Below are 14,571 nucleotides of genomic sequence, written 5' to 3'. Positions count from 1 at the left end.
GAAAATGAGATTGTTTGAAAACATATGTTTTCTTTCCATTTTTATTTATAATTCTCCTTAATATTTCTAGCTGTTTCATATTAAATAGAGCAGGAGGTGGCGCCAGTTACTTAATTAACAATTCTATACACAATTCTAAACTTCAAACCACAAGGGTGAAGTGAAATAAGAAAAAAAAAATAGTGAATAATATATTTATTTATATATTTATTTTTCATGCCACAAACATACAGTTTATTAGACTGTATTTAAACAGACCTTTTAAACACAAACATATGATTTAATGCCAGATCTCTTCCTGCAGTTAAAAAAACACAAAAACAAAATCCCTGAAATGGTAACGTCATTTTTTCTGTCTGAGTCTTCACCTGTTGGCTCACCTGTACAGGTGTAACGAGATTGGGTGCCACTGTAGATGAATGCAAAACAAGAAAGTTGAGTTCTCATTCGTCACTGAAGGCTTCAGTCTGACAGCATGTTCATTATTAAAGCACACGGAGGATGTTAACTTATATTTATAATTGAGTGCATGAATTAATGCCTCATAAATATGCAATAATTCAGTGTTATATAAAAAAAAAAAATCAGTGGTAAATGCAGAATTCCCGACTTTGTTGACTTTCACCAGCTGTAGAAATGGAGATTGAATCAATGGTAGCAAACTGTGCACTCATAAAAGCACGAGAAGGTAAGATAGTTATTTGCCTGTTTTATCTTTCATTGCATTTTATTAAGAGATGTATTTTTAAGAACAATGTATATTAAACTAGTATAGTGTTTTCATATACTTGGAGTAAGTTTTAGAAGAAAATACAATTTCAGTCTTCGAAGTGTCATGTTTAATGCAATGTGTTTCTTGCTGTTTCTATGTAACTGTGAAATTTACTAACAATTTCTAAATGAAAATTGTTTCTACGTCAAATTTGTTTGTGTACACTCAAAACATTGTAATTGCTATTACATTTCACAATGAATTACAAATTAACAGCAAGCAACACATTGAAATTAACCTTAAAAATTGAAACAAAGTAGAAAAAAAGTATTATTTGAGAAGAAAATAAAAGAAATAGTATTTTTTTTGTAAAACACACTTCAATAATTTTGGTTTTATGTAGAACTTTGAAAAAAAAACTTTTTTTACAGTTAAGGGATTTTTTAAATGTATTTTTATTTACAATAGTTCAAACAATTTTAAACAATATTTTGCTGATAATTTTATAATTATTGGCCTTTTATGATCAATTATGGAATATAAATGCTTTTTAAAAAATGTTTCACGCTGCAGTTCATTTAACATGAAAAGAGTGATAAAAATAAATATACTCACTCAGAAATTACTAATAAATTTTGAATTATGACATTTTGAAGCAGAATGACTGAAACAGTATTTTCTTATAAAATATACACTAATAATCTTACTTTTAAAAAAATGAGGAAATGTGAAAAATATTCAAACTTTAAGATATACTTTTCCTTTTATACATTCGTATAAACTTTAACTTAAAATCTTCACATTTGATCACATTTAATCCTTAATATCTCATTCGGACACACTGAGAAAAACTCAAAAGTGCTGATGTTTTTAAGCAAAAGAAACAGCACATTCAACATATTTTCGTTCATCCTGCACCTACAACCTGAAATATTCTGACCTCAAACACAATGCCTTTGACGTCATTCGGGCCTTGCATCACAAACCGGTCTGACTTCTTTCACTGCCAGCAATGCAACCAATCTGAGCCATAGAAAAAGATTCAGCTTATGTCTCTAACCTTGTTTTCCAACTTTGCAACTAGAGAAACTTTTCCAGCACTAACCGCTCGAGTGAACAGGTGTAAGTCGTTCGATAAACACTTTCTTCTCATAATAAAGCTGATGTTTTTGTGTGGTGAAGAGCATTGTCTGGGTGAAGGTGTGTCCTCTCATATCTGATGTCTACAGCTCCTACAGCTTCATTTTCACTGCTATTTTTAGCACAGTCTCATATAGTAGAGGATGCCATGGATTCTTTTCAGTATTGCTGTCAACAAACCGTCAGACAAAACACACACACACACACACACACACGTTCCCAAAACAACATTTCTATGAGTGCAACGCATATCTAACTTTTTCTCAACACCAAAATTCACCTTCTGAAGAATAATAAATAAACACAAATATTATTATTCATATATCTAAAATATTTTTAGGGAAGTGTGTTTGTAGTATTGCTTAAAAAAATTCAAAGGGGCAAAGTTGGATGACTAAAGTACCCTAAAGAGATTATTAATTAATTAATTAATATTTACTTCATAATAGCATTTAAAGTACATATTGTTTCGTTTAATGATTATTTGATTTCAAATACATTTTTTTAAAATACACAGACACATAGATATGTTTACATCATAGTAGTATTTATTGCACATTTTTATATTTTATTTTATTTAAGTTAATGTTTATTTATTTACTAATTAATTATAATCATCCTAGCAATGAAAAGCTAATTTTGGATGTCTAAAGTAATCTAAATGAGATTAAATACGTAAATAAACTTACTGTAATGTACTTATTTAATTTGCAATATTTGATGGTTATGTTATCCAGTTGTCTTTTTTAATAGGTGTAATATTTTCTGAATGCCATATAATGAACATGTAATGGATTTGATGGTTCATCAGGTTCTTTAAAGCACTGGAATCAAAGGTTCTCTGCAGGTTCTCATGTTACTTGATTATAAAGATCTTTTTTTGTCTCTTTGTTTCTTCTGTTGTGCAGTAGGTAACCGTGGGAACCGTAAAGGAAGGAGTCGAAAATGGAAGGAAATTCTGCGTTTCCCGCACATAAGCGAGTGCACAGAGCTGGAGAAAAGCATTGGTGAGAAGTTGTTGGGGTTCGGTTTTTAAGGTGTTTTAACCTATTAAGACCAGAGAAAATTAAAAAAAAAAAATTAAAAAAAAAAAGTTTTTTCCTTATCTTTACATTGTTTAAAGCATTAAAAATAATGTTACAAAAAATCATATTTCAATCCTCAATTTGTTAAAAAAATAAAAATAAAAAGACATGAATGAACATGCATAGGAAAAAACAGTTGATTTTTTTAAATCATCAATGCATTTTTAGTTTTAAACATTTTCTTTTTTACCAAACTTTGTATAAAGATGATTCTCGACTGTGTTATAACAGAATGATTTAATATACAATTTTTCTTTATGCAAACTGTGTGTAAAAAGACCATAAACTGGTTTTCTCATTATATACAATGAGTCTATAAACTAAATCTTATTTGCATATTAATGTGTTTTCGGGGTAAAGAAGTGTAATAATGAGAGTAATAGTTGACAAGATTTGCATAATAATATATAATATTTAATAGAATACTGAAATATAATTTATTTCCCTATTCTTTTTTTATGTCTCCCTAAACGCGTAATAAACATGCTTTTAGTCCCGGTGTCCACATATGAAATCAATGTCATGTTTCATAACATAAAGTCATATTTTGATTTGAAACCCCATAACATTTTCATTTTCATTTCAAAAATTAGACAAAATACAAAATATTACAATATTTCCATAAGAGTGTCACTAAATTAATTTCAGACATTTTTGAAGAGGAAGTGGTAATGGTGTGTTCTGTACAAATCCAGACTTAAAACTGTGGCATGAGACATTCACTAAACTATGATGTAATGCAAGAGGTTGATTTCTTTGCTGTGGAGTTTATATCCAGTGACACAGATCCTGTGATGCACACGGACACCATAATATGGGAAAACATCAAATGATCAATCCTTCAAGTGAATAAAGATAATGTCCTGATTGTTGTTTTTAAGCTATGATAAGATACTTGTATTTGATTGCATGAATGCACTGTATTATTTTCTGTCCTCAGAGCGAGATTATCACAGTCTGTGTGTCAAGCAGCCCATCGGAGAACAACTCTTCCGGCTTTTCTGTGCAACTAAATCTGATCTGCAGAACTGCATCGATCTGTTGGATGAAACGGTATGATCTTCTCTCTAGCACTGGGTTTGTGAGTCAAAACGTATGATTATTTAAATCAAGCGCAGAATTAAAATAAACAAAAGAAATAGACTTGAAACAGTGGTATATGTTCCATCAAATCACTGCATACAGCAGCACTTTGTTCATTTACACACATGCAGCTTATAATCAAGTGTTTTCAGAGCGGCTCGTGATGCTCATGAACTCTTTCTCTGCAAGCGCTCTGAGTTAAAAGTGCATCTGGAAATGCAAACATATGCTCATTCATGTCATTTCTAACATTTTTGTGGAAACATTTCTCCAGTATTTCACCAAAACAGACGCTTGAGGGTTTGAATGTTTCAAAGTGATGAATATACTGCACATATCTGTATGACAGCTGAGTGTTAGTTGGTTATTGCAAAAAGTGAACTTTGTGTTAGAACCCTTAATTTCTACCCCTATTTCTATTAGAAGAACAGTCTTTTGTTTTTTGTGTCTGAATAAAATTCATATAAAATGAAATGTGTTGTTGCAGTTCAAGTTCAATTGCAATATATGGCAAAATAATCAAAATATAATATTTGGATATATATATATATATATATATATATATATATATATATATATATATAGTACAGACCAAAAGTTTGGAAACATTACTATTTTTAATGTTTTTGAAAGAAGTTTCTTCTGCTCATCAAGCCTACATTTATTTGATCAAAAATACAGAAAAAAACAGTAATATTGTGAAATATTATTACAACTTAAAATAATAGTTTTCTATTTGAATATACTTTAAAAAAATAATTTATTCCTGTGATGCAAAGCTGAATTTTCAGCATCATTCCTCCAGCCTTCAGTGTCACATGTAACATCAGTCGATCACATGATCATTTAGAAATCATTCTAATATTCTGATTTATTATGAGTGTTGGAAACAGTTCTGCTGTCTAATATATTTGATCAATAACAGGTTAAAAAGAACTGCATTTATTCAAAATAAATAAAAAAATTCTAATAATATATTATCTTTACTATCACTTTTTATCAATTTAACACATCCTTGCTGAATAAAAGTATTGATTTTATTTTAAAAAAAGAAAGACAAGAAAAAATTACTGACCCGAAATTACTGACCAGTAGTGTATATTGTTATTACAAAATATTAATATTTTAAAAACATAGCTTCTTTTTTTTACTTTTTATTAATCAAAGTATCCTAAAAAAGTATCACATGTTCTGAAAAATATTAAGCAGCAGAACTGTTTCCAACTTTGATAATGAATCATCATATTAGAATGATTTCTAAAGGATCATGTGATAATAAATTCAGCTTTGCATCACAGAAATAAATGATCATTTAAAGTATAATACATTTAAAAACAATTATTTTAAATTGTAAGAATATTTCACAATATTACAATATTTTTTCTGTATTTTTGATCAAATAAATACAGGCTTGATGAGCAGTCTGTACTGTATATATATAATATATATATATATATATATATATATATATATATATATATATATATATATATATATATATATACAACTTGCATGTCATGTGAAAAAGCATTCTTAAATTATATAAATAGTATATAAGTTAATATAAAGTGAAGTAAATGCTTTATATACAAGTAGTTTGTCTGAAAAAAAAAAAATTTACTTGCAATCCCTTAATGAAAAGAAATCACATGCATCAAATTGTTTTCAATGTACATGAAAATCTACATCTGACCTGATACTGAATTGTCTGTTTCACATTTTGTGAAATGCAAGTTGTTTGTTATTGAATAAATGTTTTTCCTCTTCCAGGCAGAATATGAGGTCCTGCCGGATGACAAGAGAAAGATCTTCGGCAAGCAGCTCATCAACAAATATCTTACCTCACAGGTTTTTAAACATTCGCTTATTCCCTATTCTGACGAACAAAATGTAATTTTTACATTTGGAAAATGTCACTAACTTGTGCAAACGACAAAAAGGCTAGTGTTTTCACGCTCATGTATGTGTTCAGTCCTCTACGGTGCAAGTGATTGTCGACAGTGAACTTGAGAAGTCCATCTGTGACCTGGAGCTCAACGCTTCTGAAGATATATTCGGCAGCTGCCAAGAGTCAGTTCCACAAGTTTGGTCATCAATGCATCTGTACATGTGTGTCTGTGAGCATCGATGTGACATTGATTTGGTCTTTTAGGACACTTCATGAGTATCTAAGTGGAGCTCCGTTTGCAGAGTATCAGAAAAGCATGTATTTTGACCGGTTTCTGCAGTGGAAGATGGTGGAGAGGTTAGTGTGAATCGTTTTAAAGGGATCGTGCACCCCAAAAATGAACATTTGCTAAATGTTTGCTCTCTCTCAAGTCATCCAAGATAAGTGTGAGTTTGTTTCTTCATCAGATTTGGAGAAATGTAGCATTGCATCACTTGCTCACCAATGGATGTGAATGGGTGCCGTCAGAATGAGAGTCCAAACAGCTGATAAAAACACCAAAATATTCCACAAGTAATCCACAGCACTTCAGTTGCACCATCAGTTAACGATTGACTTTTTCACTGAATGGAAGCATTATTGTGGATTATAGAGACATATTTTGGCCAAAAGTAATAGTTTTAAGTTAAAACGTCTTAATAATGGGTTTGTTTCATACAAACAAACATCTGTCAGCTTCTCCAGACATTAACTGATGGACTGGAGTGCTGTGAATTATGTTTTTATCAGCTGTTTGGACTCGCATTCTGACGGCACCCATTCACATCCATTGGTGAGCAAGTGATGCAATGCTACATTTCTCCAAATCTGATGAAAAAACAAACTCATCTACATCTTGGATGGCCTGAGACAGAGTAAACATTTAGCAAAAGTGCACTTCTCATTATTAACTATTCTTTATTAAAGCATCACAATCAATGCTGTTTAATTACGGAAATGTTTTGAACAGTCTATGACTTCTCTTTCATCCCTGCAGACGCCCGATCACACGAGACCTATTTCGAGAGTACCGTGTTTTGGGGAAGGGTGGGTTTGGAGAGGTGAGACCAAATCTAGTAGCCATTCTTGTGAAGTGGAGATGATAATCAAATATAGAAATTAAGAGGAAAGTGTGAGAAGATAATACAACGATTCTGGTTCCAGGTGTGTGCGTGTCAGTCGCGAGCTTCAGGGAAAATGTATGCATGTAAGACACTGGAGAAGAAGCGCATTAAGAAGCAGAGAGGGGAAGCTATGGCCCTCAACGAGAAACAGATTCTAGAACGAGTCAACAGCAGATTTGTGGTGAGATTTATGATTATTATCAGTAACCATGTTTGATGTTCAAGATTGTGACGTAAATGTTCATGCTTAAATGACTGGTTCTGCTTCGTTGATCTAGAAAAAAAAAACATCAAAAGATTCCAGATTTCACTCCAAGATCAAAGACAGACAGATTTTACAAATATATTTTTTAATATTTATTTCATACATGTACTGTATACAATTATTTTATACATAGATTTTATATGTATAACTATATATGTTTATATAATAGTAATATTTATTTAATGAATACATTTTACATATAGTAATTAAGTAATTTTACAATACAATAAATAAATATAAAAGCTTATTGTAAAATAGGTGTAATTTATTTAAATTTTTAAGTTATCTATTTATATATTTTAAAATATATATATATATTTATATATTTTTATAGTAACTACAGTATATGAATATATATATATATATATATATATATATATATATATATTATGAAATATAAACACACACATATATAGTATTTATAAATAATTTTACATATTTAGTAGCAATTAAGAATAAATACTATTTGTGTGTATATGTATATACAGTATGTTTATATTTCATATTATATATATATATATATATATATATATATATATATAGTAGTAAAAATCTATTTTTTTTTTGCTAAATATTTTAGTTCTCTTTTTTGACTTTATACTGGAATATTTTCAGTTTTTGTGACTTTGCTGTGTGTGTGTTTATCTGAATGTGTCAGGTCAGTTTAGCATACGCTTACGAGACGAAAGAGGCTCTTTGCCTGGTGCTGACGCTGATGAACGGAGGAGACCTGAGGTTTCACATCTATAACATGGGCACCGAGGGCCTCAGCAAAGAAAGAGTAGAGTTTTACGCTGCTGAGATCCTGTGCGGCTTGAGCCATCTTCATAAAGAGTCCATCGTTTACAGGTAGGTCATAAAACTGAGATCTGTCGTGTGACTCTAAGTGAAAGAGAAAGCCTGGCTCATAATTGCATGTTCTGCTTCGTTTCTATCAGGGATTTAAAGCCAGAAAACATACTGCTGGATGATAATGGTATGTGAACGTCCCCATAAATACAAAGAGGCGTTAACTGCCCGTACAGGCTTTGTAACATTCCCTTCAGGAACTACAATTTGCCTAAACTTTCTATTTTTGGCATCAACAAGGAAACATTTCTCCAAAATCACTTTCATAATCTTAAATGAGGAAATGAAAACACTTCAGGGCATGTCAGTTTGAACCTTTTATTGTGTTTGACATCATTAACCTGTTGCATAAAATTCTGATCCTTCTTTTAAAAACAGTGATCTCAAAAAGTCTTTGTGCTCTTGCATTAAACTTACAAATATCTGAATGTTGTTGCATGAGATCAAGTGTGTGTTTCTATCTATCTATCTATCTATCTATCTATCTATCTATCTATCTATCTATCTATCTATCTATCTATCTATACTATACTACTTATAGATATCTATATCTATAATTGCTTTTTATCGCACAATTTAGAAGTTTTTCAGAATTGCAAGATAAAAACACAATTACACTGTTTAATTTTTTTTTTTTTTTTTTTCATAAGTGTGTCTGAAATATCCAAATATATTTAAAGCCCAGTGTATGTAAGGTTCAAGTTTCTGACATTTTTCTGAATTAAGCAGATGGTTTGCACACTCTCAGAAAAAAATAAAAAATAGAAATAATGTCAATTTGGCAGTACCTTAAGAAAAGTACAAAAAACATACATTATTTACCCCTAAGTTGCGTATAAGTACCTTAATTGTGCATTTTGGTTCCTTAAGTGTATATCTTATTACCTAAATTGTGCATATTAATAGCTTTTGAAAAGGTCTTGCCCAAGTAAACATTTCGATATCTTCTGAGAGCTCACAAAGAACTGTTATCAGGAATTTAGGTATTTAAGTTAAATATTCCTTAGTAAGGAAGTCTGGATCAGTGAAATAGATTAAAATACAGGAATTGTTCTCTTTTATTATGTTTTCTGACAGGTCACATTCGGATCTCTGATTTAGGACTGGCCATAATCTTGAAAGAAGAAAAGCTTGTGAAGGGCAGAGTGGGAACAGTGGGTTACATGGGTATGAAAATCATCTAATCGTATTAGACATTAATATATCTATACAGTAAGCTAATGATAACGATGTGTTAATGTCTAAGTAGCATCAAAATAATAAACCACAAAAAAAATCTTAATTGTGCTATAATAATGAAATTTTCTTTATGCAAAATAAATATCATTTTTTTCATATTTGTCACATCTTTAGCACCGGAGGTGATCTCGAACACATATTATAGTGTAAGTGCGGACTGCTGGGGACTCGGGTGTCTGATCTATGAGATGACGGCTGGAAATCCTCCTTTCCGCAACCACAAAGAACAACTGCCCAGACAGGAGATTGACAGACGGGTTCTGGAGACGATCGAGCATTATGGGAACAAGTTCGACGAGGACACCAGATCCATCTGCAAAAGCGTGAGGCTGCATGTTATGCACTGTTGAATCCGTTTCATCCTCTTCTGATATGATCTGATCATATATATATATGATTATAAATATTTCTAATTGCTTTATTTATTTAGCTCCTGGCTAAAAACCCAAAGGAGAGATTGGGCTGCAAATGTGGGCGAGGGTTAGAGGTCATCAAAGGTCACGCATTCTTTAAGGACATCAACTTTACGAGACTTGAGGCAGGAATGATGCCACCACCATTTGTTCCCGATGTAAGGGACATTTCTGATTATTATCAATGTTGAATACACTTCATATCTTTTGGAAACCGAGAAATTTATTTTTTTAGGATTCTTTGATGAATAAAATGTTCAAAAGAACAGCATTTACTTGAAATATATATGTATGTTCAAAAGAAATCTAAATTATATATATATATATATATATATATATTATTATTATTATTATTATTATTATTATTATTAATTTTATTTTTTTTATTTATTTTTTTAAACCAAAAATATTACTAACTCTAAACTTTTCATACACAGGATAAAACTTTTTTTTATTATTATTATTTTTTTTTTTTTTTTTTTCATTTTTTCACCCACCTTGTTACCTTTGGTAGCCTACAAAAATTCATTGTAAATTACTCATTATGTTATATTATAGGATTCAATCCTTTTATCAACCTATTTTCTCTCAGTTACCACAGGTTTTGTATTTCTTTTTGGAGATGACTGATTGTTTGTTGAACTTACGCATTCCCGTTTTTAAGCAAACCTTGCAAGAACATCACAAAATAATAAACTTTTACTCAAAAACCGAGTTTAAGCTCAGATCAATGAGGCCTAAAATCAATCAGTTTGAAACCAAAATTAACATTAATATAATATGCCCAGATGTTTTTATTCTGCAAAAAGGCTGAATGGTAGCCTATGGGTGCCGTCACTTTTTCTTCCTGACATTACTGCTGGAATTCACCTAAAAACAATCATGTGATGTTATTCTCTCCACCAGCCGAGAGCCGTTTACTGCGCAGACGTCCTGGACATCGATCAGTTCTCTCCAGTTAAAGGAGTGAGCCTCGATCAGGTCGATGAAAGTTTCTACAGCAAGTTTAACACGGGAAGCGTGCCTGTGCCGTGGCAGAATGAGGTAAGGAAGAAACATCAGAACATCAGGACAATCCACGTTCAGTTATTCATATATGCTTTTATAAAATTCCTTTAGATGATTGAGACTGAGTGTTTCAAGGACCTGAATGTGTTTGGACCGCGTGGAACAAGAACACCAGATCTGGACCGCAGCATTGTGATCCCACAGACCAGCTCCGAGACTCAGGTCATGAAACGGAGTCCTTCTGAACACGGGCGACACCGGCTGCTGAACCGAATCTTCAAGAGACGCGTAAGGAGCCGCTTCAAACGACAACACTGCAGATATTACACACAAACTAGATCTGTTTACATGCACACATATAGTTGGTTAGCAATCAGATTGAAAAGACTTTATGTAAACTCCTCAACAGGTCCGACTGAGCTTGATCCGAACTAGATTTTCATCCAAAATATGAAAGGGAAAAGGTTATGGAAACCCGTTTCCAAAAAAAAAAAAAAAAAAAAAATTATTTGTGACTTTTTCAAATTCTGAATTTGTTTCTCATAACGCCAAGATTTAAACTCGAAACTGTGAGAAAAAGGTCAGAATTGTTAGATATAAACTCAAAAAAGGGTGATTAACGATAATTTTTACTATACAGAATATTCAAAGTTGTTTATAAATTTAAAAACACAGTTCTGACTTTTTTTTTTCTTTCAATTTCGAGTTTATATCTTGCAATTCTCGGAATTCTGAAAAAAAAAGTTCTGTAAAAGAGTTGCAAGTCAGAATTAAGATATATGAACTCGCAATTGCAAATAAAAAGTCAGAATTGTCAGATAAAAAGTTGAGATTACCTTTTCATTAATTCTGAAATATAATTCTGAGTTTACAATTACATTGCAAAAGTCGCAAATACCAAAAAATAATTATATATGAAAAAAAAAAAATTATATATATATATATATATATATATATATATATATATATGCAACAGCGCTTTGATTAATAGAAAATTCTAGGTCATTTTCAACTTAAATATCACTTCTATTTTATATTTAAATAACTCCCACATGTTGCAAAATTCCTGTAACCTTTGCCCGTATATTTAGAACTCATAGGTCTTAAAAATGAATGTCATGCCAAATATGTTGAAGCTATGCTTTGATGTATTATGTGACGAGTTTTTTCCAAATTAAAGAATCTCATCCATCCACATCTACTCAAACAGAACAGCCTCTCGTCTCTCTGTAGGGCATCACACATGTTTGAGCTTGTAGGCTCCATTAAAAGAATAGTTCACCCAGAAATGAAATTCTGTCATTATTTACTCCTCCGAAAATCAAACTAGAACAATGCAGAAAAAACATAGGCTTTATGTTTGAGTTACTTCACAATAAACCTATTGAAATTGACCCCTAGTTTGTGCAGTACATTTATTTAAATTTGAATGTTAAAAGTTCATATTGCTCATGTTCTATACTGTATTGTTAATATAAATCATACACCCTCAAAATAAAAAGATTGTATTTTATGAATGCAACAGCCTAATACTGGCAGTCCCTTATGACAATGAACCATGGTAAGGTGAACATAGTTTAATTACAGTATTTGTAGATTTCCTTAGTTACCACTAAAGTAAACATATTTAACTGTGTGTAAACAAAACATAACCTAATAAGTTGCAATTAAGGCATATTGAATGTTAAAATGCATTTTAAATGTAAAGTTAAGTATGTTTTATTTCCCTTTGTACTCATAATAATTAAATACATTTCATAATTAAAACTTCAGTTTAGAAGTATCGATATCGATATCGACTATACTAGCCATTAAAAGTATCGGTATCGTATTGATATCAGTATCGTTATCGACCATTTGCCATTAAAAGTATCTGTATTGTATCGGTATCAATATTGACGATACTGACCATTAAAAGTATCGGTATCGTATCGGTATCGATGATACTGATCATTAAAAGTATCGGCATCGTATCAAAAAAAAACTGTGGTATCACCCATCCCTAATAAAATGTCTGTGTGGTTGAGATCAGTTTGATTCGCAAAAGAATCTTGAGAACCGCATCGAGCCATTCATCTAAAAGATCAGATTCAAAAGGAACAGTTTATTTACGAATCGAATCTCGCTACTTATGTCACAAACGTGCCAAGGGATGTCATTTTCAGTAATTAACATGGAATATTAATGTCATTTACAGATAAAATTGAGTAGATAATAAAAAATGTACTTTGTATCTCTGTTGTTGTAGCCCAGGGAACAGTCAGCAGAACCCATTTGTCGCTCCTCATCCAGCCAGGGCTCTGTGTGACTTCTGCAGAAGAGGACTGAACAAAACACTCCTCTTTTTATCCTCAGAATTTCTGATTCTTGGGAAAAAAAGACTCTACCGCTTCCTCACTGGAAAGCTTATTTAAAGAGCCACTGTTTTAACGTTATTGAAAACAAAAACAAAAATTATCCCACATTTATCATACCACAAATCCTATACAGTTTAAGTGGTTTGGGTATTTTTTTTTTATGCTTTCATATAACAGAAAATGGATTTATGATGTTTTATATGCTCAATTTGTAAATAAAAGACAAAAGCATTGCACAAATTGTCTGTTTTCATGCTGTCATTTTATAAAACCAGATTTATACGCTCAGTTTGTACATAAAAGACAAAATCAGTATGCAAATTATGTCTATTTTCATGCTTTAATATATATATATATATATATATATATATACAGATATATATTTTATACACTCATTTTTTACCTGAGACTAAATCAGTGCACAAATGGCGTCTAGTCGTTGCATTAATAAATACTGATTTATAACTGTAGAAATATCACAAACGTACAGTATTGTTCAAAATAATAGCAGTACAATGTGACTAACCAGAATAATCAAGGTTTTTTGTATATTTTTTATTGCTACGTGGCAAACAAGTTACCAGTAGGTTCAGTAGATTCTCAGAAAACAAACGAGACCCAGCATTCATGATATGCACGCTCTTAAGGCTGTGCAATTGGGCAATTAGTTGAAAGGGGTGTGTTAAAAAAAATAGCAGTGTCTACCTTTGACTGTACAAACTCAAAACTATTTTGTACAAACATTTTTTTTTTCTGGGATTTAGCAATCCTGTGAATCACTAAACTAATATTTAGTTGTATGACCACAGTTTTTTAAAACTGCTTGACATCTGTGTGGCATGGAGTCAACCAACTTGTGGCACCTCTCAGCTGTTATTCCACTCCATGATTCTTTAACAACATTCCACAATTCATTCACATTTCTTGGTTTTGCTTCAGAAACAGCATTTTTGATATCACCCCACAAGTTCTCAATTGGATTAAGGTCTGGAGATTGGGCTGGCCACTCCATAACATTAATTTTGTTGGTTTGGAACCAAGACTTTGCCCGTTTACTAGTGTGTTTTGGGTCATTGTCTTGTTGAAACAACCATTTCAAAGGCATGTCCTCTTCAGCATAGGGCAACATGACCTCTTCAAGTATTTTAACATATGCAAACTGATCCATGATCCCTGGTATGCGATAAATAGGCCCAACACCATAGTAGGAGAAACATGCCCATATCATGATGCTTGCACCTCCATGCTTCACGGTCTTCACTGTGTACTGTGGCTTGAATTCAGAGTTTGGGGGTCGTCTCACAAACTGCCTGTGGCCCTTGGACCCAAAAAGAACAATTTTACTCTCATCAGTCCACAAAATGTTCCT

The 14,571-nt window shown here is 31.7% G+C and overlaps 1 protein-coding gene across 1 annotated transcript; it reads left to right on the top strand.

Moving 5' to 3' along the window:
* The first annotated feature begins 461 nt into the window (after positions 1 to 461).
* LOC128021656 (G protein-coupled receptor kinase 5-like) lies at positions 462 to 13,457 on the top strand. Its single transcript, XM_052608966.1, has 16 exons — positions 462 to 688; positions 2,761 to 2,859; positions 3,878 to 3,990; positions 5,791 to 5,868; positions 5,993 to 6,090; positions 6,173 to 6,265; positions 6,945 to 7,008; positions 7,112 to 7,252; positions 7,995 to 8,185; positions 8,275 to 8,312; positions 9,263 to 9,352; positions 9,539 to 9,747; positions 9,855 to 9,995; positions 10,744 to 10,881; positions 10,957 to 11,133; positions 13,094 to 13,457. Exons 1-16 carry the CDS (start codon positions 637 to 639, stop codon positions 13,151 to 13,153), a joined length of 1,782 nt encoding a protein of 593 aa, XP_052464926.1. The 5' UTR covers positions 462 to 636; the 3' UTR covers positions 13,154 to 13,457.
* Positions 13,458 to 14,571: the final 1,114 nt, after the last annotated feature.

This window comes from Carassius gibelio, chromosome A10 (assembly GCF_023724105.1).
Source record: "Carassius gibelio isolate Cgi1373 ecotype wild population from Czech Republic chromosome A10, carGib1.2-hapl.c, whole genome shotgun sequence".
In the NCBI taxonomy this organism is placed as follows: Eukaryota; Metazoa; Chordata; class Actinopteri; order Cypriniformes; family Cyprinidae; genus Carassius; species Carassius gibelio.
Note: the sequence above shows the minus strand (reverse complement) of the source record. Positions and strands in the feature narration are given on the sequence as shown.

What these genes read in the sequence shown, in the direction of transcription:
- LOC128021656 (XM_052608966.1), top strand. Translation starts at nt 637, where the DNA reads ATGGAGATTGAATCAATGGTAGCAAACTGTGCACTCATAAAAGCACGA. An exon ending in ACTCATAAAAGCACGAGAAG is followed by an intron (nt 689 to 2,760) that starts GTAAGATAGTTA and finishes TCTGTTGTGCAG; the next exon opens with TAGGTAACCGTGGGAACCGT. An exon ending in CTGTGCCGTGGCAGAATGAG is followed by an intron (nt 10,882 to 10,956) that starts GTAAGGAAGAAA and finishes AAATTCCTTTAG; the next exon opens with ATGATTGAGACTGAGTGTTT.